The sequence below is a fragment of the Mesoplodon densirostris genome, chromosome 10 (assembly GCF_025265405.1).
Source record: "Mesoplodon densirostris isolate mMesDen1 chromosome 10, mMesDen1 primary haplotype, whole genome shotgun sequence".
In the NCBI taxonomy this organism is placed as follows: domain Eukaryota; kingdom Metazoa; phylum Chordata; class Mammalia; order Artiodactyla; family Ziphiidae; genus Mesoplodon; species Mesoplodon densirostris.
In genome coordinates this window covers 63,755,337-63,776,748 of record NC_082670.1, presented here as the reverse complement: position 1 = coordinate 63,776,748, position 21,412 = coordinate 63,755,337, and the positions used below count along the sequence as shown (strand labels likewise).

The following is a 21,412-nucleotide window of genomic DNA, read 5'->3' as shown; positions in this document are numbered from 1 at the left end:
CATGTAGGCTCACAAGAATTTCAGGAATTTTATGACCTGGCTGTGAAACACAGGCATTATTAAAATTTAAATTATATAAACTCACAATATAATAAGTTATATTAGAAACAAAGGTAATAAATACTCCGAACTCATCACTTCATAATTATTTTACATGGTACTATTATCTGAGCTCTTGAGGTTTTTTGCATCTACCTAGTAAATACTACATAATGCTGAGTTACTGCATATCTCTTGCTAGCTCCACATTCATCCATGTTGGTAGCTTGAAATTAGCCAGCGTAGGAGTATTTACACCAAGGGAATCAGCAAATGCTACAAATCAGGACTCCTCCCTATTCCCTGAGAGCTGGTTGTTAAACAATTATCAGCGTGCTACTGTTTGTAATATTTTATCCTTGAATCAAGAAGGATTCAAGATGGTTGCATAATTCGGAAAAGAAAGTCAAGGTGGAGGAGAGACAGAACGGGAGAGGGGAGAGATAAAGGGATGATAATGGTCCAGCTTGGGCCCTGAAGAATGAGAAGGAAGCCACAGGGCCAGCTGAGGTCCCTGCTGGGCCAGGAGTTAACCCTGGAGTTTTCGGAGGTCCTGGAGAAGGGGTTGGTGGTCAGGGCCCAGGGGTTAACAGGGGGACTGCAGGCATTAGCTATTTACTAAGTGACCTGTGAACAGCCAGTGTGGCTGTTCCGGGACCTGTGAGCTGGATGTCAGCCGTGGAGACACGAGTGGGGAAATGTGGCCAGAAAGAAAGACAAAAAACGATTAGAGCACAAAGCAGGTGGATATGTGTGCTAAATGCACACCAAGACAGCCCCCATTTCTGTAGGGACCCCTGTTGAGGAAAGAGATCAATACTAGCCCTAAATTTACCTACTGGGGTGAGTGGACGCACCACAGAATGAGTTCAGTGCCATAACCGGCTAGCCAGGGACTGATGCGTCCTCTTTGGTCCATATAAGGTTGGTTCAAAATGTGTTTTAGAAAATTATCAGACCACATTTAATACTTTGGAAATTTCTCATGAAAATCCCACTTCCTTTGAAACATTGGATTGTTTAGTAACATGGGGCCTTCATTCCCATGTGGCAGGAATCCTCCTGAGCTGAGTAGCTGCTTCCCCCTTTAAAGGCTGCCATACTCTCCTTTTGGCCGAAGACCATACCTCTTAATTGTCTGACACCCACCCCCAAACGCTTGGATGTTACCTGTCTGCCTGTGGATCTTTGTCTCCAGTCACTGGACTAGCTGGGCTCCCACGATACTCGCAGCTCCTCTAGTCCTTGTCTCGTGGCTGCCCTTGTAGAGGGAGGAGTGTGGGCCCTGGTGGTTGGCATGGGCTTTGGCATCAGACAGACCTGGACTTGAACGCCCTGCCCACAGGCCACTTGCCACTGTGTGACACTGAGCAGATTAGTTTGCCTCTCTGAGCTTCACTTCTCTCACCTCTAAATGGGACTTGGTGTCCCAACCTTATGCCCTTGGGCACATGGTAGCTCTGAATTGCCAGCACCTGCATCTTTGGGCTTGCTCTGGGCCCTGAGCCTGCTCTGCCCAGGGTGTGACAGGCTGAGGGCTGGGAATTAATGCCCTCCAGATAGTGTGACCTGCCATCTAGCCTGGGATGGAGGGGTTTCCCAGACTACAGACTTACAGTCCTGGTTAATCTGGGAGAGCTGGTCACACTCCTTCCAGGAGCTGCCCTCCTGTGACTGATGGGAGCTGGTGTGTAAAAGCCCCGGCTCCCTGACTGGGGTAGCTCTGTGGTGCGTATTCCATATGTCTCTCAATTCCCTACCAGGACCGAGCCCTAGTTACCCACAGTGGTCATTGCTGGCCCTCCCTGTCTCCCTTCCCTACTCCTTGCTTGTGTTTTTGAATTAGCTCACAGATAAACTGGTTTTGCTTTGAATTCTTGTCGCAAGGTCTGTCTCTGGGGGGAGCCCAGCTTCCATCAGATAACACTGACCTCGTGTGGTTTCTGCATGCAAGATCATTCACGTAATGTACTTCATACAGCGCCTGGTGGGTGGCCCAGGCTCAATAATAAACAGGCACTGTCTCCAATACTTTACAGGAATTAACTCGTCCAATCCTCATGGCAACCTTACCAGAGAGATACTGCATTTCTCCCTGTTTTAAAGTTGAACAGTTGAGGCCTAGAGAGGTTAAGTTACTTGCCCAAGGCCATGGCTAGTGGAGCTGAGACACAGCCTGGACGATCTCACTCCAGAGCTTACCCACTTACTCACAGAGTCCTCTTCATCTAGCCATGAATGAGGGCAGGAAGAGGGGGTGCTTACAGGGATGCCCTGGGGTTTTGAGCTCGGAGGCCCCTCCTTGCAAAGCCCCAGTCCAGCTGATGTGCATGCAGCAGCTTTCTGCCCACACAGAGCCCCTCTGTCTGTCTTTGGAGGCTGTGGTGTGGAGCCTTTCCCCAGCTGCCAAGCCCTGCCATGGGGGTGGAAGGTTCAACAGCCAAAGCACACGCAGGTTGGGTGTGTGTGGTCAGACGCAACTCGGCTGGCCTCGTGCCACCTCTTCCTGGGTTTGCTGAACACCAGGCAAGTCAAACACCCCTGTCTGGAGGATGCCGCCTTCCTAGAAACCACGGGCAAGTTGGAGAGAGGCGGGGCTGTGGGTTTCCCAACCCAGGAACCTGAGGTCCCTTCTGACCAGAAGCCAGGTACAAACTCCACATGCAGCCCACTCTGCAATACGCTTGCTCGTCTGTTTTGTCTCATCCAGTCTAAGCCCTTGTTATTCTGTGTTTATGTACCACAACATAACATTTGCCCAGACACAAAATACACAAACACTGTACTCAGACACATTCCTCGTATCCCACAAACTATACCCTGTGCTTTGCAAATCCCCCATAACACTCTGTATTAGTGATTGCTGAAATAATGCCGTGTCACAAACCTCTCCAAAACTCAGTGGCTTGAGATACCAGCTCTTGATTTCTTGCTCCAGGGTCTGTGGGTCAGCTGGGCTCAGCTGAGCTTGGCCCAAAGCTGTGGGTTCGGGTCTGCTCGTCGTTTCTCATTCTGGAGCCCAGGCTGAAGGGGCAGCACCACCCGGGGCAGACCTTCCGACGGGGAGTGGGAGAAGCCCAAGGGCTCAGCCAAACTGCAGAAGCACATTTAAGCCCTCTGCTGATGTCACTTCTGCTAATATTCCCTTGGCCAAAGTTAAGTCAATGGCCAAGCCCAATGTCAGGGAAGGGAAGTACACTGTGTTCGGAGTAGAGGGGGGAGCAAATACTTGTTAGACAATAGTCTAATCAGTCACACACACCCCCAAAACACACACTGTATATGAACTTACACATGAACATAGCCACATACATGCTATAGCCACATATGTGCACACCATTCACATCAACCCACATACTCTCCATATGGTGCCCAGACACTGCTGTGGGCAACTGGGGCTCAATCCCACTGAGGCCTTTGGGGGAGTATGTAGAAAACACCTCAAGTCGTCCCACCCAAGGGCCAAAGAAGCTGGGCCACTAGCTCCCAGCCATCACTGGTTGAGGCTGTTCCTGAGGGCATTGACTTCCTGGAACCTCTAGACTGGTCCATGCTCCTGCAGCCAGAAAGGGGCAAAGGCAGAGGGCTGCAGGCACTCGTGGTAAAAAGCCATCAGTATGCACAGGAGTGGTGAGTGCCAAGGAGCGGGGGTGGGTCCCAATAGCATCTGCTGCTTCCAGTGAATGATAAGTCAAAACCAAGTTTCAGCAGGCCGGCGTGACCAGGATGGTGTTCTTGGTTAATAAACTGGTTTCTCTAAGAAAGATAAAGGACTGATAGTGAGTGGGTGCCCTCCCACCCCACCCTGGGCTGTGTCATCGGGAGAAGTAAGACCAAGAGAGAGGGTCAGTGAGAAGCTGGTTGTACTCGCTGGACACAGTGGGTGGGAGAGTGTGTATGTGTGTTGCTGGAGGGAAGGGGCTCAAAGAGCTCTACTCGCCTTCCTGCAAGGGCTACTTGCTGCCAGAGTTGCATTCACTCTGGTGAGAGACACAAAGTCCTCCTCCTCTTGGGACAGTGAAGGTGGCACAGCCAACCGTGTTTGGGAGGAGCTATGACCATCACATCCGCCGTAAGCCAAATCCAACCCAAGGGCTGTTGTGCCTGGACCCAAGAGGGCCTTCTACCCAGAGGCCAGAGGGAGAGAAGGAAGTGCTGGGGGGTTGGGCACATTTGCATTTTTCCCTTTTAGACAGGCTTCTTTTCTCACGCCTTGCTTCCTCTTAGGGGGCATGTGCTTGGCTCGACTGGGTGAGAAGCTGTGGAGAACTCGGACAGCCTGTGAGAGAGTAAGGTTCACTCACGGAAGTCATTCTGCAGCTTCTGCTTATGAAGGGCCTTCATGTTCTGGAAAGTCCAGACCCCAGAAAGCCTCAGCTCCCACCAACCTGGTCCAGGCCGCCATCTTTTCTTACCTGGACTTGTCTCCCCACCTCTGCTTATGTCCCCCTCCAATCCAGTTTCCTTACAGAAGCCAGAGTGATGTCTTGGTTTCGTTTCCCCCAGGCAGACCCTGAGACCAGGATTCCACTGTGGTGGTTCATCTGCAGGGGGACCCCAGGAAACACCTGTAGGGAAGAGGAAAGTGAGATGGAGGGAAGGCAGCCAACAAAGGGCGTGTCAACAAGCAGGTCACCACTGTGGGCGACTGGGGCTTAGTTCCACAGGAAAATTCTGAGAAATGGTATAAAATACACGTTCAGAGTTAGGCCACGAAGAGGTGAGGGATGCGAGGTATTTATAGCGAAATCTCCCCTTGGTCTTTGGTTGAGGGCTGTTCCTGAAGGTGTTAATTCCCTGGCGTTTGGAGAAAGCCCCTGGGCAAAGCTTACGGCAGCTGGAAGTTGGAGGGAAACCTCTGAAGTTCACAGACAACTGGTCAGGTAGAGAACATACCTCTTTTATGATTGTAAATCAGATTGTGTTACTTCCTCATTACCATAAGGCAAAGCATCTCAACGCCCTCGGTATCAGGTTCTGCAAGGACCCACGTGATCCATCCCTGTCTGCTGTCTCTAGCCCTGCCTCTTGGCACGTGGCCTCGGTCAGTTTCTTCAGGTGCAAGGGCCTCTAGCTCTGACGTGCCTCCGACTCCTCCTCCCCGGGGCCTCAGCTCTCCTGACTCTACTTCCCCGTTGTTATCCTCTTTCTCCTTCGTGCTATCCTATCTGTTTCCTTTCTGACTCCCAGCACAGTATGTAAGTTTTATTTTATTTATTTGTTCATTTCTGTCTCTGTGTTTTGTTCACTACCACATCCCCAGCACCTAGCACAGGGCCAAGCTCTTGGTTTGGTCCTAGATAAGCACGTGTTGAATGAGTGAACGAGTGGATGATGGATGAACAAATCAATGAATGAATCCAGGGTCTCTGTATGACTTCCTATCTAGGTGCTGCTGTGTTCTGTTTCCTCAAATATCACTCCTTCCTCTAGACTGAAAAGAATCCCAAGGGCTTCTCCATTTCTTTTCGGGTCTGGTAGAGAATCTTAGAGGCAGAAAACAATGTGAGAGTCATTTGTCCAGCCCTTGCCTCTGGCACATAATTAACTTATGCATCCGGAACAGATGATAGCATAAAATGCTGCCTGATATCCTCCACATCAGGTCCTGTGCCAGCACTTAGCATGTGTTGATGCATAACAGCCCTAGGGGGGGCACAGTATTTTTAGCTCCTTTCCACAGGTGAGGAAACAGGTTTAGAAGGGCTAAGGAACTTGCCCACAGTCACGAGGCCTTAAGTGTTGGAGCTGGGATCGAATCTAGTGCGGTTTGGCCATAGAGGGCCTACCCTACCCCTCTTTGCTGACTTAACTGACTCTGGAAAAGTCATTTCTTCTAGGTCTCTTCTGGGTAAGGTTGGCCCATTTCCTTCCCAGGGAGCCAGGTTCAGTCATTTGTGATCCTGTGTGTGTTCCTTATTTTGAGTTCAAGTCTATGGTTCATGGCATCTCCTCTGGCTTGGGCTCCCTGGAACATCAGGTGTTGTGGCAGTTAGAGAGGAGCCCAGATCCGTGACCGCTGCCGACCTCTCAGGCTTCCAGCCGGTGACATGAAATATAATAGTAGCTACCGTTTATGGAGCGCCCACACATGAGCTCCTTCAAGTCCTACAACAGACCCAAGAGACGGGTGCTGCACTCCTCCCTCCTGCACAGGTGGTGCAGCCAACGGTGGAGGGGTGAAACAGCCCTCCCGGACAAGGGTGTTTAAAGGGCGACATCAAGCATCTTTACATATATTTAAAAGCAGGACCTCGATTAGGGTGAGGTGTGATGGGCAGAATTCTAAGATGGTCTCCAAGATAACCACCCACCTTAGCGTTAACTCCTGTCCTTGAGTAGGAATGAGACCTGTGAATAGATGGAATATCATTTCAGTGATTAGGTTATCAGTCAGTTAACTTTGGGTGTTTTTTTTTAATTGAAGTATAATTGACCTACAACACTATGTTAGTTCCAGGTGTACAACATAGTGATTTGATATTTCTGTACATTACAAAATGATCACCAAGATAAGTCTAGTTTCCATCTGTCACCATACAAAGTTATTGCAATATTGTTGAGGTTATTAATCAGTTAACTTTCAGTTCATCAAAAGGGAGATTCTCCTGGGTGGGCCTGAGCCAGTCAGGAGAGTCTTTCAAAGATGAAGCATCCGCGAGATTTTCCTGAGGGCCTCGAGAAAGAAAGTAAACAGCCACGCTATGAACTGCCTATGGGCAGGGGCGGCCTCTGGAAGGACCCTGAGATCTCGGGGGAACATAGTCTTAAAACCACGAGGAGGGCCTCCCTGGTGGCGCAAGTGGTTGAGAGTCCGCCTGCCGATGCAGGGGATACGGGTTCGTGCCCCGGTCTGGGAGGATCCCATATGCCGCGGAGCGGCTGGGCCCGTGAGCCATGGCCGCTGAGCCTGCGCGTCCGGAGCCTGCGCGTCCGGAGCCTGTGCTCCGCAACGGGGGAGGCCACAACAGTGAGAGGCCCGCATACCGCAAAAAAAAAAAAAAAAAAAAAAAACCACGAGGAATGGTTTCTGCCAACAACCTGACTGAGCCCAGGAGAGGAGCCTGAGTTACAAGAGATGTAGCCCCGCCTTGAGTTCAGCCTGAGACCCTGGGCAGAGAAACAGGCAGAAACGGGACGGAATTCCGACCCACAGAAACTGAGTTAATGAGTCATTTTTTTGGGGGGGGGGTTTGTTTGTTTGGTTTTATTTTATTTTTTTTGCAGTACGCGGGCCTCTCACTGTTGTGGCCTCTCCCGCTGCGGAGCACAGGCTCCAGACGCGCAGGCTCAGCGGCCATGGCTCACGGGCCCGGCCACTCCGCGGCATGTGGGATCCTCCCGGACCAGGGCACGAACCCGTGTCCCCTGCATCGGCAGGCGGACTCTCAACCACTGCGCCACCAGGGAAGCCCAATGAGTCATTTTTAAGTGACTAAGCTCGTGGTCATTTGTTATGCAACAATAGAAAGTGAGTTCATGAGGCAAGGGAGGGGCCCCAGGTGCAAACATTTTAGGAGTGCCCATCTCAGGGGCTGAGCCTGCTGTGCATGTCCCTGACAGCAAGAAGCACTTTCTTCTTCCTTTTTTTTTTACATCTTTATTGGAGTATAATTGCTTTACAATGGTGTGTTAGTTTCTGCTTTATAACAAAGTGAATCAGCTATACATATACATATATCCCCATATCACTTCCCTCTTGTGTCTCCCTCCCCCCCACACCCTCCCTATCCCACCCCTCTAGGTGGTCACAAAGCACCGAGCTGCCTCACCCTCGTCCTGCCTCTTTTTAGATTTTTTTTTTAATCGTTCATATCCTTTGCCCCATTTTCTGTTGGATTGTTGGTCTTTTACTTAATGACTTTAAGAGCTTTATATAGATTAAGGAAATTAGTCTTTTGTTTTCATTGCATTGTAATATTTCTCTCAGGTTCCATTGTCAATTAAACTTTGTTTCTAGTCTTTCTGCTGTGCAGAAATTAAAAAATTTTTTTAATGTTGTTAACATTATCAGGTTTTTCTTTTCTGATTTCTAGGTTAGTGTACTATGTTTTAAAGGGCCATCCTCATTTCAGGGTTATTTAAAAAATTCTCCCATGTGTTTACATATATTTTTGACCCATCTGGAAGTTATTTTGGAATAAGAGATCAGGTGCAAAACAATGATTTTTTTTCAGATGGCAACCCAAATGTCCCAGCACCATTTGTTGAAAAATCATTCTTTCCCCCAATTTGAAATGCTGTCTTTATCATATAGCCAATTTCCATATGTACTAAAGTCTATTTCTGGACTCTTCTGTTCCAGTAAAGGTCTGTCTATTTATGTGTCAGAATCACACTGTTTTAATTATCATGCTTTATATTTTAAGTTAATACCTGGGAGTGCTCGGTCTTTCTCATTGCTCTTTTTTAAGATTTTTCTGATATTCTTGCATACTATTCTTCTGTGAAATTTAGAGTCAGCTTGTTACTTCCTTTGCCTTCCCAAGTCCTTTTGGGACTTTACTGGAATCAAATTAAATTTGCATGGACTAACATAGAGAGAATTTACATCCTAAAATACAGGGTCATTCTAGCCAAGAACAGGCTGTGTCTTTCCATTTATCCCTGTTCCTCAGAAGCATCTTGATGTTTTCTTGAGCTAGATCTTCACTTCCATGTTGGGATGATACTGTTATTTCCTCTTCTTGTGACCACTGAAAATGGCCTCTTTCCTTCCATTATATTGTTACTGACCTGGGTTCTGGGACTGTTTAATCAATAGAAATTTTTTTCACATCTTTATTGGAGTATAATTGCTTTACAATGGTGTGTTAGTTTCTGCTTTATAATAAAGTGAATCAGCTATACATATACAACGAAAAGACAGCCTTCAGAATGGGAGAAAATATTTGCAAACGAAACAACTGACAAAGGATTAATCTCCAAAATATACAAGCAGCTCGTGCAGCTCAATATCAAAAAAACAAACAACCCAATCCAAAAATGGACAGGAGACCTAAATTAATAGAAATTGATAAGAAGTCAGATGAGAAATTCAGGCAAGGCTTTATTGGAGCTCGTGCTGCAGCACACGGAAGCGAAAACAAGAAACAGGTGCCCTTGCTCACGTCCCAAGGCAAGGGCGAGCTGGTCCCTTAAATGGGGTGAGGCTGGGGGCAGATGGGTGGGTTGGACAGGAGGCATAGATTAGGTGGTCTGCCCCCCACCCTTGGTGGTGCTGTGTGCAGGGATCATGCATGCGGGGCCCTGCTTTTGCTCCCAGCACCTCAGAAGTGGCAGTTAGTTTGTGACCTTTTTGTATCTTATTGTTCATAATTTGCCCCACTGAGCCTGTGTGCAGTTATTTTTAAGCCCTTATAGTTTCTTTGTATTGCAAGCACTCTGGCAAAGGGTCCCAGGTCCCAGCCTATCTCAATATGTTCTGGCCCGTAGCTCTTGGTCTGTGTGAAGGATATTATTTTTGTGTCATAGTTTGGTTACTGGCCTCTTGCTCACTTCGTACTGCTTCTAACAGTTGCTTGGTTTATCCCCTGGGTTTTCCAAGTATATGATCGTTTCTTCTGTAATGAATGCACTTTGTCTTCTCGTTGCCTCTTCTTTCTTTCTTCTTACCTCACTACAGTTGTGGTGCCTCTAGATTAATGGTAAATAGTAATAGGATGATGGACTTGACTTGTTTCTATTTGGGACAATTTCTAGTGTTTTGCCATTAAGCATCATGCCGGCTTTTGACTGAAGAACTATTTGCTATTCTTGCTTTATTAAGAGTTTTTTCTTCTCAGGAATGGATGTAAAAATTATATCAAATGCCTTTTGAGTATCCATGGAGGAGCTCACAATACTCCCCCCTCTAGTGTATTGATGTGGGGACTTTTTGTGAAAAGTGTTCCCATGGTGACTCATCCCAGTTTTCTTGATTGGAACCTATTTTGCTGTGGTGGATTCATCTTTTCACGGCTGCTGGGTTTTGTGTTGATGTTTAAAATGTAGGGTGATCTACAGATGTCTTTTAAGATAAGGTCTAGTTCTTCTCAGACCACCTCCTCAAAGCCCACCAGCCAGTCTATTCACCCACATCCAGAGCTGGTGTTGAGACCTCTGGCCTCAGGCTTGGGGCAGATGAGGCATCCAGGTGTTCCTCCCCAGGGCCCCCGGGAAGGTTGCCCTCTGTCAGGACACAAGGGGAGCACTGCAGAGGGAGTCATCAGAGGAGAGTAAGAGTCAGTGCAGAGTAACCCACTCCTCCCCACCCCTGACCTCCCCAAAGCCTCACGAACTCTTTAACAGACCAGCCTGCTGCCCTCCTTGGACAGAGATGCTGCCACTCTGGGGCAATCTGGCAGTGAGCTGGCCCGGCCAAGAGCCACCCTTTCCATCCAGAAGAACCTGGGCCTGTGACTGTCCCCAGGTGGGGGGAAGGTCCTGCATAGGGGGCAGGGCCACCAGGGACAGCAGGCAGTTCTTCTGGAATCCACCAGACTCAGATCAGGCACTGGCTGAGGAACGCGTCTTGGCCCAGGAGCCTGGTGGATGGGTTAGAGGACTCGGGCCACCCCTCGTGCCCTGTGCTGGGCTCCTTCCAGACCTCCCCTCCCCACAGCTGGGCCTGATGTCCCTCTTGGCAGACTGCAGTGTCTTGTTCCACCAGGTGTCCTGTTTGGGGGCCCCAGAGCCAGGCCTCCCCCTGAAGCCTTCTGGTGTTGTTATCCTGGGCAGGGATGTAGGGCTCACCTGACAGGCAGGCTTTCAGTGATCAGTCCTCATGTGAAGCACCCTCCAACCCCAGCCCCAGATCCTTCCTGCTGTCAGCCAGCCATGTGCTTCATTCATTCATCCTTTCACTCAAAAAACCTCAGCTGAGTCTCGTTGTGCAAAACAAGTGCTGGGGATCAGGTTGAACCATATCTTCTCCTTTGCATTGGGGAGCATGTACTCTCTGGTGCCAAAAAAACATGTACCTGCCACCCAGTCTGACTCAGTGGTCAGAGCCAGACTTGCCTGGGTCTGAGTCTAGGCGCCACCGCTTTCTTTCTTTTCTTTTTGTCTGCGCAGGCATGTGGGGGTCTCAGCGTGGTGTGTGGGATCTTGGTTCCCTGACCAGGGTTCAAACCTGCGCCCTCTGCATTGGAAACGTGGAGCCTTAACCACTGGACTGCCAGGGAGGTCCCTAGGTGCCACCACTTTCGCTCTGTGGGGCCCTAGGCACGTTACTAGCCTCTGTGACTCAGTTCCCTCATCTTTGAAATGGGGATAATAACAGTATCTGCCTCCTGGCTGCTGGGAGGGGTTAAATGAGTGGTGATGGATAAAGCACTCAGAGCGGTACCCAGCACAGAGTAAGGGCTTCACAACTGTTTAACTAGAATTAAACAAAAACTTCACGATCATCCAACTCTGCTAGGTTCATCAGAAAACCAAAACTGCAAAGGATTATCATTTTTTCTTGGTAACTCCTCATTTTTTCAAAAAGGGGAAAAAACATCAAATCCTGAAGTGATTTGGGAATGAAGCTTAAGCTTGGTCCTGCTTGACTACTGCAGTTTAAACTGAATTTCTCTTCAGTGGAAAAAAGTTCCCAGACAGCGTGGCAAATTCATCACACTGGCAACTGCGCCTGGCCAGCCCCTTCCTGTTCAGCATTCAAATGGGTGTAGATTTGGGGACGCCAGTGCCGCCCGTATCATATGGGCTGTTATTCCTTGTAGCTTCCAGCATTTCAACTTGCAATGCTGCAGCGAGTTGAAATCTGCACAGGGTCAGGGAGCGTTTGGCAGGAGAAAGGGGGTTTGGCTGGCTGTGCATGAAGCATCACGTGAAATCTAGAGCAGTTACTGTATTTCAGTCTTGCTAGAACCGTCCTGGCATTTATTCTCCCAGCCAAAGAGGACTTGGTAGGTGGTGTCCATCTCACAGATTTGTCTGCACTCCAGAAACCAGGCCTGCACGTAGAAGAGAGTGGCTAGATTGTCATGACGCTGCTTTATTTCAGACTCTGGTTCTCAGGCCTATAGCTGGGGTGGGGCCGGGGCTTCTGGAGGGAGGAACCCCTGAGATTCCTCCAGGCCTTTGGGCCTGTCCCTTCCAGGGCCCTCCAGGACAACCACCCTTGCTTTGTTTACATCATCACCTTGTGTGGTCCTCAGTGAGGTCCTGAGGGAGTATCACTGCTCCACTTTGTGGATGAGAAAACTGAGGCGTAGTGGGGTTAACTAACTTCCTTAGGTCATGGAGTTAGGACACAGTGGAGCCACGATTCACCCCCAGATCTACTGGGCTCCAAACCAGGGTCACAGGCATGGCCCAGATTGTAGGCCAAATTCCCCTCTCTGCATTTCTGTATGGCCCATGAGCTAAGAATGGTTTTAGCATTTTTTAGTGGTCGAAAAGCTCAAAAGAAGAATATTTTGTGACATATAAAAATTATATGAAATTAAAATGTCAGTGTATGTAAATAAAGGTTTTTTGGAACATAGCTGTGACCATTTGTTTGCATATTATCTAGAATACCTACAATATGCACTACAGAGGCAGAGGTGGGTAGTCATGACAGAGACCATATGGCCTCCAAAGCCTAAAGTATTTACTGTCTGGCCCTTTATAGAAAAAGCTTGCGAATAAAGAAGATGTGGCACATATATACAATGGAATATTACTCGCCATAAAAAGAAACGAAATTGAGCTATTTGTAATGAGGAGTCTGTCATACAGAGTGAAGTAAGTCAGAAAGAGAAAGACAGATACCGTATGCTAACACATATATACGGAATTTAAGAAAAAAAATGTCATGAAGAACCTATGGGTAAGACAGGAATAAAGACACAGACCTACTAGAGAGTGGAATTGAGGATATGGGGTGGGGGAAGGGTAAGCTGTGACAACGTGAGAGAGGCATGGACATATATACACTAGCAAACGTAAAATAGACAACTAGTGGGAAGCAGCCACATAGCACAGGGAGATCAGTTCGGTGCTTTGTGACCACCTAGAGGGGTGGGATAGGGAGGGTGGGAGGGAGGGAGACGCAAGAGGGAAGAGATATGGGAACATATGTATATGTATAACTGATTCACTTTGTTATAAAGCAGAAACTAACACACCATTGTAAAGCAATTATACTCCAGTAAATATGTAAAAAAAAAAAAAAAGCTTGCCGACCCCTGTTCTAAACCTCTGTGTGGGCAGCCTCAGAAGGCTCCTGCTGAGGAAGGCATGTGTGTGAATGCATGGAGGAGGACCACCCTCACCCGCTAAGTTCTAGGACCATATGGAGAAATATGGGGGTGTGATACTAGCTTCAGGTGGATTTAAAAATAGTTGGAGGGCTGGGAGGTCTCTGGGGCATGCCACAGGGCTCCTTAGCCCTGTCCCGGTCAACACTTCTATTACGAGCCTGAGTGAGGATACTGGGGCTCCAGTGAACCCAGCTGATTGCTCTCGTTCCTTCTGCACAGAGCCCTGGTGTGATTCACCTTCCCCCCATGCCTGGGCTCAGAGGTCTGTGCATCCCTGGCTGCCACTGGACCAGGGATGATCCTGTGTCCAAATATGGTCCAGTCAGGCTGAAAGGAAGGACTTCTATTCCGTGATTGTGGGGGATAGCTTCCTTTTCTCTCCTCGCCTCCCCGCCCCTCCCTCCCTCCCTTCCTGTGTCTCTATTTCCTTCTCTCTAGAGATAACAAGGAAAAACATACCCACAAAAGCCACCTGCAGGCTTCCTGAGACAACAAAGGGATGTCCTTAACATTGTGCGGGTATAGTGAGAAGCAGAAAGAAACCCGAGTCCTTACCGTGACAGTAGGAGCTGCTAAATCCCCCAGCCTGCCCTATCATGAGACTTCCTGCGGTAGATGATCTTAATTTCCCCTACAGTTAAAGCCATTTTGAGCCAGGCTTTTCTGTTACTTGTAATTGTTGTTATCCAAAGTCTGGGAGACCAAAGCAGTGACTGTCTGCACCGGGGGCTCATTCATGGGCTCACTGCCTGGATAGGGCTCTGGTGGCCGTTTGCCCCCGGCCAAGCTGGGCCTGTCCTCCAGGTTTGGGACAGTAGTTGGGACTGTTTAACACTGTCTCCTTTCTGGACTCTGGTTTTGTGAGGTTGATTGGCGAATGGAACTATAGTTATTTTCTGGCTTGTGTTGAAGGAAATCAATTTTGTATTTCTTCAGAACATGTGAGAATTTCCTACAAAGGGAGATGGAAATGGAGGGAGACCTTTTCCGGCCAGCGCTGAGCTGGGGCTGAGTGGACTGCGAGGTGGCTGGCCCGGCTTTGATGAGTGCCGCATCCTGGGGGTTATAGGTTGTGTCATCCCCTCAACCCTGCCCCCGTCCCCTCTGCCATTTGTGGAGGGCGTTAGCTGCACGTGGCCGAGGGAGGCACGATGGTGGTGCTGGCTAAAGCTGGATCAGGTCTGCGGCTTGGGTTGGAGAACAGCGACCACAGAAGGTGGATGTGGACCATCCAGACAGCCCCGATGCCTGCTGCTGCGTCAGTTGTAGTCATGGAGGAGGAGGATGGGTTCTGAGACTTCTGGTTCCTCCTCTGCCTCCTTCACAGTTTTGAAAGCTCTTCTCCAGCCTTAACTAGTGTACTGATGGGGACCTCACTGGACCTCTAACTGGCTCACCCTTCCTGACCTTCAGGGAAGCAGGGCAGGATAACAGAGAGCACTGGGCTCAAGCCAGGCAGACCTCGGTTCAAATCCCAGCTGTACTGCTTTCACATGTATGACCTTGGGCAAGTCTGGGGTCAGTGTCCCCCTGTGTAAATGGGGACAATAATGTTTCTATTGCAAGGCTGCAGTGAGGAGTGGGTGAGATAGATGCAGCAGTGGTGCTGGTCATCTGAGTGATGTCTTCTGACCCCACCAATTCTCCAGCTCCAACTGGGTGTACAGTTTGATTCTGACACTATCCACCTGGACTCAATGTCAGGTCCCACAAGTGAAGGGCTCATTCCCACAAGACTGCTGATTCAGATGCCAGTCACAAATCCTGGGCCACCCGGACTTCTGACCAACTGGCTATAAATTGGGGGTTCTCATGACCCCCTCCTCATGTTCAATAATTTGCTAGAATGGCTCATAGAACTCAGGAAAACACTTATGTGTACTGGTTTATTACAAAGGATGTAAGTGAACAGTCAGTTGAAGAGGTACATGGGGTGAGAGGTCTGGAAGGGTCCCAAGTATACAACCCTGTATGTCCTCATGGAGTTGGCATGCATCACCCTCCTGGCATGTGGGTGTGTTCTCCAACCTGGAAGCTCCCCAAATCTCACTGTTCAAGAGTTTTTATAACCCAGTTTCCAGCTCTCCTACTCTTCCCAGAGGTTGGAGGTTGGGGTTGAAAGTTCTACTCTCTACTTGTCTATCTGGCAATCAGCCTGAAGTTATCTAAGTTATCTAAGGTGACCCGCTGAGTCACCTTATTAAACTCTGATATGGTCAGAGGGTTTATTATGAATAACAAAAGACACTCATATCACTGAGCAAATTGCAGGGGTTTTAGGAACTCTGTGCCAGGAACCAGGGACAGAGACCAAATTTCTTATTAAAGCACATCATGATCAACTCTGAGGGAGTGCCATTGCTCCCATTTTAGGCATCCAGTGTAAGAGGAGCCAGGAACAGGAATGCTCTCCTTCCTGACTTTGATTCAGGCCTCCTGCAGGGTGAAAGCACTGTCCTAGAGGCAGGAGCTGACTGGATGGTCATTAAAAGATTTTTATCTCTGTAAAGGGAGGAATCCCTGATGTAACATTTGCTGATTAAAGAAAAAGTGGTCATGTGTGGGTCTCCCCAGGTAGACCAGACAGTCAGCCCCAGGCTGGAGCTCAGGGCCAGTGACAGAGATTAATCAGTCAATGTTGGGTGGAAATCAACGCAGTGTGAGCAAGCAATCCTGGTGCAGGGCAGGCTGGCTGAGGAGCAAGCAGAAGCCCCATCACAGCCGGAGGCCAGCAGCAGAGCTGACCAGCGCCAAGATCCCTGAGGATGGCCCCCAGCGTGTGGCCCCAGGGCTCCGGTGGCCCGAGTGCTGGGCCCTCAGAGGACGGTGTCCCCACAGGTCCATGACCGCCTGGATCGCTACTGCTGTGGCTTCGAGCCCGAGCCCTCGGACCCCTGTGTGGAAGAGAGGCTCCGAGAGAAATGCCGGAACCCGGGGGAGCTGCGGCTGGTCCACATCTTGGTATGTCCCCAGGTCACCCCAGACTCAGGTCTTCCCGTCTCCATCAGCAGATGCTGTTGGCAAGTGTCAGAGATCACGTGACCTTGGGGTGTCCCAAACCTGTGCTTTTCAGCAGCAGAACCCTTTAAATGTTTTCAGGAAGCCTTAATATATAGAACGGACACAGGTGGAGCTTTGAGGATGTGGTTTAGGTAGGTATGGGGTGTGGGCTGGAGCTGTTGTCACTAACTCCTCTGAGCCCTGAAGACTCCGGGGACGCCCTAAGGCTCCAGGAAGCAGAGCGTGATAACTGTGTGTCTAGTAGGACGTCCTTAATGTGCCAGTAAATATGGAAATTGGGGCCTGGAGCGGGGAAGGGGGTTTCCCAAGCTGCACGTCTGGTTGGTGGCAGTGACGGGGCGCTCTCCTGGCCCCCGATGGCTCACAGGCTGGGGCTGTTGGAGGAACACTGCGCTGCCTCCTGTGAAAACTACAGCCCAGGGTGGGAAGCCATGTGCCGAGGCCATCGGTGAGAGGCTGGTGGGGCAGAACAGCCGCTTCTCCTGCACGAGGAGCAAAGTGCCACCCCGGGGAGGGGCTGCTCTGTCTTCCCCCAGTGAGGCTGGTGTCCTCACCGCCTCACCTTGGCCAGCTGCTTTGGACGGTAGCCGTCAGATGCTGCCCTGGGCCGAGCGTCAGGCAGCCCCACCAGCCCGCAGGCCAGGGCTGCCTTGTGGTGCTGCTGGGCGGTGGGAACTCTCCCTCCCCTGCCCCAGAGCCACCTCTCTCCTTCCCCAGTGAAAGGCAAATAATTCTGGGAGAGGGAGGGCTTTTATATCCATCCTTTACCCCTGGTGGGCAGCTGTCTCACAGATCCTTCCCAATAGCAGTTTTTGGAGGGAGGAGTCATCGGGTTTCGAGAAATAGATGATCCCCGGTGTGTGCAGGGGGGTGAGAGGTAGAAGAAGCAGAGAGAGGGGAAGCTGGGGTCCTGAAGACAAAAGTTCATAATTTAAGCGCAGGTTGCTGAAGAGAATTATGGGAAACTACCAGGGAATCTTGGCGAGTGTGTAGGAATGGAGTGTGTGCATGGGGGTGGGAGCCGGAAGAGATGGCCTCCTGTTCCCACCGTACCAAAGTTTTAAGGTGCTAAAGAATTCCCTGCTGCTGATTTCAGTGTTTTTTGGTTTTTGGGGGGTTTTTTGCCGTACGCGGGCCTCTCACTGCCGTGGCCTCTCCCATTGCGGAGTACAGGCTCCGGACGCGCAGGCTCAGCGGCCATGGCTTACGGGCCCAGCCACTGCGCGGCATGTGGGATCTTCCCGGACCGGGGCACGAACCCGTGTCCCCTGCATCGGCAGGTGGACTCCCAACCACTGTGCCACCAGGGAAGCCCTGATTTCAGTTTTGAAGAGTTTTTGGAGGCCCTACAACTGTGGGGACAGAGGATGGGCAGTGCTACCTGAGGATGGAGGGTGCCTTGTGTCCTCGGTGATGCTCAGGGGAACGCCCGGGACAGGGGCACAGGGGGCACGTGTGTGATACATCCCGCAGCCTCAGCCCCTGGGTGGGCTACTTCTGCCCCTTCCCATTCCCACCCGTGCTCCTCAGCCCTTCGGCCACCAGAACAGGAATCAGTCCCTCTGCCTTGCAGTTTTGCAGAAGGTGCTGTGGCTTGTGGCTACGGGTCCAGGTTTGAACCAGCCAGCTACTTATTAGCTGTGTGACCTTATGCAAATTACTTCTTTGTGCCTCTGTTTCTGTAACATGAGGCTAATATCAGTGGCCACCTCCCAAGGTTGCTGGGAGGGTTCACTGAGAGGGTGCCTGGATGTCCTAAGCACGGCAGCGGCATGGAGTGAGCTCACTGCTCAGTGCGAGGGGACCATCTGGGTGAGTAGCAGGCTGGGTGGTGGGACTGACAGCTCAGGGCCCCCCAGGCTGCTGAGCCCCGACAGAGTCCAGGGGTACCGGCTAGGCTGCTCCCTGACTCTCCTCTGTCTCTGTCCATGTTCTTGCCTGAGGTCCGGAGCAGTGATCTCTCTCGTCTGGTCTACATCGATAACGCTGGCAACCTTCAGCACCCGGAACACAAGCTGAATTTCCGGCTGCTGGAGGGCATCAACGGGTGAGGGTCAGAGCGGTTGGGTGGAGGTTCAGGGGCTGAGGCTTGATGGCCCTGCTGTAGACCTTGAACTGTGGCTCCAGAGAAGTCCACAGTCCATCAGACAAAAGCTGCTGGATGAGCCTCTGAAGTGGATGAGGAGTCCTGGAAAGCTGAGGGGATGCAGCCAGCAGGCCCTTCAAGTCCAAGATGGACTGCCCCCTCCCCAATATCCAGAGGGCCTCCTGGCCCTGCACAACATGGGCTGCCCTGCTGGGGAGTAGGCAGGCTGGCCCTTCCCTGGCTGGGAGCTAGCCTGGGAGACACCTTCCCTGCTCACACCTGCAGCAGCTGGGCCTTCCTAGGGCTCCTCCTCACTTCACCCGGGCCAGCAGAGTGGATTCACCCACTCAGGGGGGTGGGACCCATCAAAAGCTCTATCCCCTGCCTGTTGTCACTGCAGAGCGGGTGGAAGGGTTCCTGGATAACTAGTCAGCAGGTGGCCCCAGAGACTTTGCGGGCTGGCTTTGCGGGCCCCGAGCTGTGCAAGTTCTGGCCGACTGGCCTGGCCTTTCACGGAAACTCTCTGAGATGGCTTTTGCTCTTCCTTTCTGTTATGGGACTGGGGGACCTTCCTTCAGGTTTCCTGAGTCTGTCGTGAAGGTTCTCGCATCAGGGTGTCTACAGAATATGCTGCTCAAGTCGCTGCAGACAGACCCGGTGTTCTGGGAAAGCCAAGGCGGGCAACAGGGCCTACAGCAGGTCCTGCAGACCCTGGAGCGGCGAGGACAGGTCCTGCTGAACCACATCCAGATGCACAACCTGACACTCTTCAGGGACGAGGGCCCATAAGCCCCCCACGGTCTGGGCGGGACTCTCACCTCACTGCAGGGGTAAGAAGGGGGGGCATCTCACGACATGACCTGAGTGGATAAGTGCGCATCCTCACGGCCACATTTTCCTGGGTTTACCCATCTTGAAGACAAAAGAGAAAAGCCAGAAATCAGGAGGGCACCATGGATTCCACAGAACGTGTCATCTGCTTGAGATGGTGGAGGAGGTGGTGGGTGTTGGGTTTTCAGTCTCATCACATTCTTTTCTGCCTGCTCAGCTCTGGCTATTTACTCCCTTGCACCAATAAATACACAAGAGTGTTCTATGAACTGCCCTAGGTACTGTAAAGTCGTGCGTTCCACATCACATGTGGAGCTGGACAAGTCTGTGTGTGTGTGTGTGTGTGTGCATGTGTAGAGGTGTGTGGTAGTTGTGCACGTGTGGTATGTGTGTATGCCCACATGCATACATGAGATGAGCCTGATAAAGGATTTTCACAGAGTTGTACTTGTGGCCCAGAACTCCTCTGGCTGAAAGTGAACTCAGGTCCAAGAAATGAAACACTAAGCATTTTGTCTTTATAGGCTTTAGATGTTCAATCCTTATTCACTTATGTTTTTGGTTTAAGAATTAAGAAAGTAATACATGCTCACTAAAAACAGATTCATAAATAATAGAAGCATGTAAGATAAAAAGTGAGAGTTCCAGAAACCCCCTAGAGATGTGATATGCATTTTAGTCACACTCACACTGCATGCAAATGAAAATATAATAAAGTAGGATACCTTTGTTTGTCAACTCACTATTTGTACTTTACTATATTTACTATGTTCTCTATCTGCCATCTGGGTTGACCCAATTCTTATTCATGACTGCATGGAACTCCCAGGCAGGGACGTATCATATTTCATTTAGCTGTTCTCATTATGATGAACATTTAGATGGCTCAGACTTTTCACCCATTCTGGACAATGCTGCCGTGAACATCTTTGCATGGTGTGCAAGTATTTCTGCTAGCTAGGTTTCTATGGGTGGGTTTCTGCATCAAAGTATATGGGCATTCTTTATTTTCAGAGAAACTGCCGAATTCCCTCCAAAATGGTGGTGTCAATTTACCCTCCCACACAGAGGGTAGGGGACTTACTGTTTTCCCTACACCTCATCAACACTTGCTATTCTCAAACTTTTTGTTTTTAATTCATCTGATAGGGAAACCTATTTTTAATTTTCATTTTTTATTGAAGTATAGTTGATTTACAATATCATGTTAATTTCAGGTATACAGCAAAGTAATTCAGTTATATATCTATAGTTTCAGATTATTTTCCATTATAGGTTATACAGGATATTGAATATTGTTCCCTGTGTTATACAGTAAATCCTTGTTGCTTATGAGTTTTATGTATAATAGTTTGTATCTGTTAATCCCAAACTCCTAATTTATCCTTCCCCATCCCTGTTCCCCTTTGGTAACCATAAGTTTGTTTACTATGTCTGCAAGTCTGTTTCTGTTTTGTATATAGATTCATTTGTATTATTTCTTAGATTCCACATATAAGTGATATATAATATTTGTCTTTCTTTCTCTGGCTTACTTCACTAAGTATAGTATTCTCTAGGTCCATCCATGTTGCTGCAAATGGCAATATTTCATTCTTTTTTAAAAAATATTTATTTATTTATTTAGGCTGCGCCAGGTCTTAGTTGTGGCATGTGGACTTCTTAGTTGCAGCATGCAAACTCTTAGTTGTGGCATGAATGTGGGATCTAGTTCCTCAACCAGGGATTGAACCCAGGCCCCCTGCATTGGGAGCATGGAGTCTTACCCACTGGACCACCAGGGAAGTCCCAATATTTCATTCTTTTTTTTTTTTTTTTTTGTGGTACGTGGGCCTCTCACTCTTGTGGCCTCTCCTGTTGTGGAGCACAGGCTCCAGACGCGCAGGCCCAGCGGCCGTGGCTCACGGGTCCAGCCGCTCCGTGGCATGTGGGATCCTCCCAGACCGGGGCACGAACCCGTGTCCCCTGCATCGGCAGGCAGACTCTCAACCACTGCGCCACCAGGGAAGCCCTTCATTCTTTTTTATGGCTGGGTAATATTCCATTGCACATGTATACCACATCTTCTTAAATCAAATCGCCTGTTGATGGGCACTTGGGTTGTTTCCATGTCTTGGCTACTGTAAATCATGCTGCTATGAACATAGCGGTGCATGTATTTTTTTAAGTATAGTTTTGTCTGGATATATGCCCAGGACTA

At 49.6% G+C, this 21,412-nt stretch overlaps 1 protein-coding gene across 1 annotated transcript in view; it reads left to right on the top strand.

Annotated features, from left to right (window-relative positions):
- The window catches only part of GASK1A (golgi associated kinase 1A), a 38,179-nt gene extending 18,778 nt beyond the window's left edge, over window positions 1–19,401 (top strand). Inside the window, exons 3-5 of the mRNA XM_060111471.1 lie at window positions 16,113–16,235; window positions 18,239–18,342; window positions 18,960–19,401. Coding sequence (XP_059967454.1) covers window positions 16,113–16,235; window positions 18,239–18,342; window positions 18,960–19,170 — 438 coding nt within the window. The 3' untranslated portion in view covers window positions 19,171–19,401. The remainder of the gene's footprint in view (window positions 1–16,112; window positions 16,236–18,238; window positions 18,343–18,959) is intronic.
- The last annotated feature ends 2,011 nt before the right edge of the window (window positions 19,402–21,412 follow it).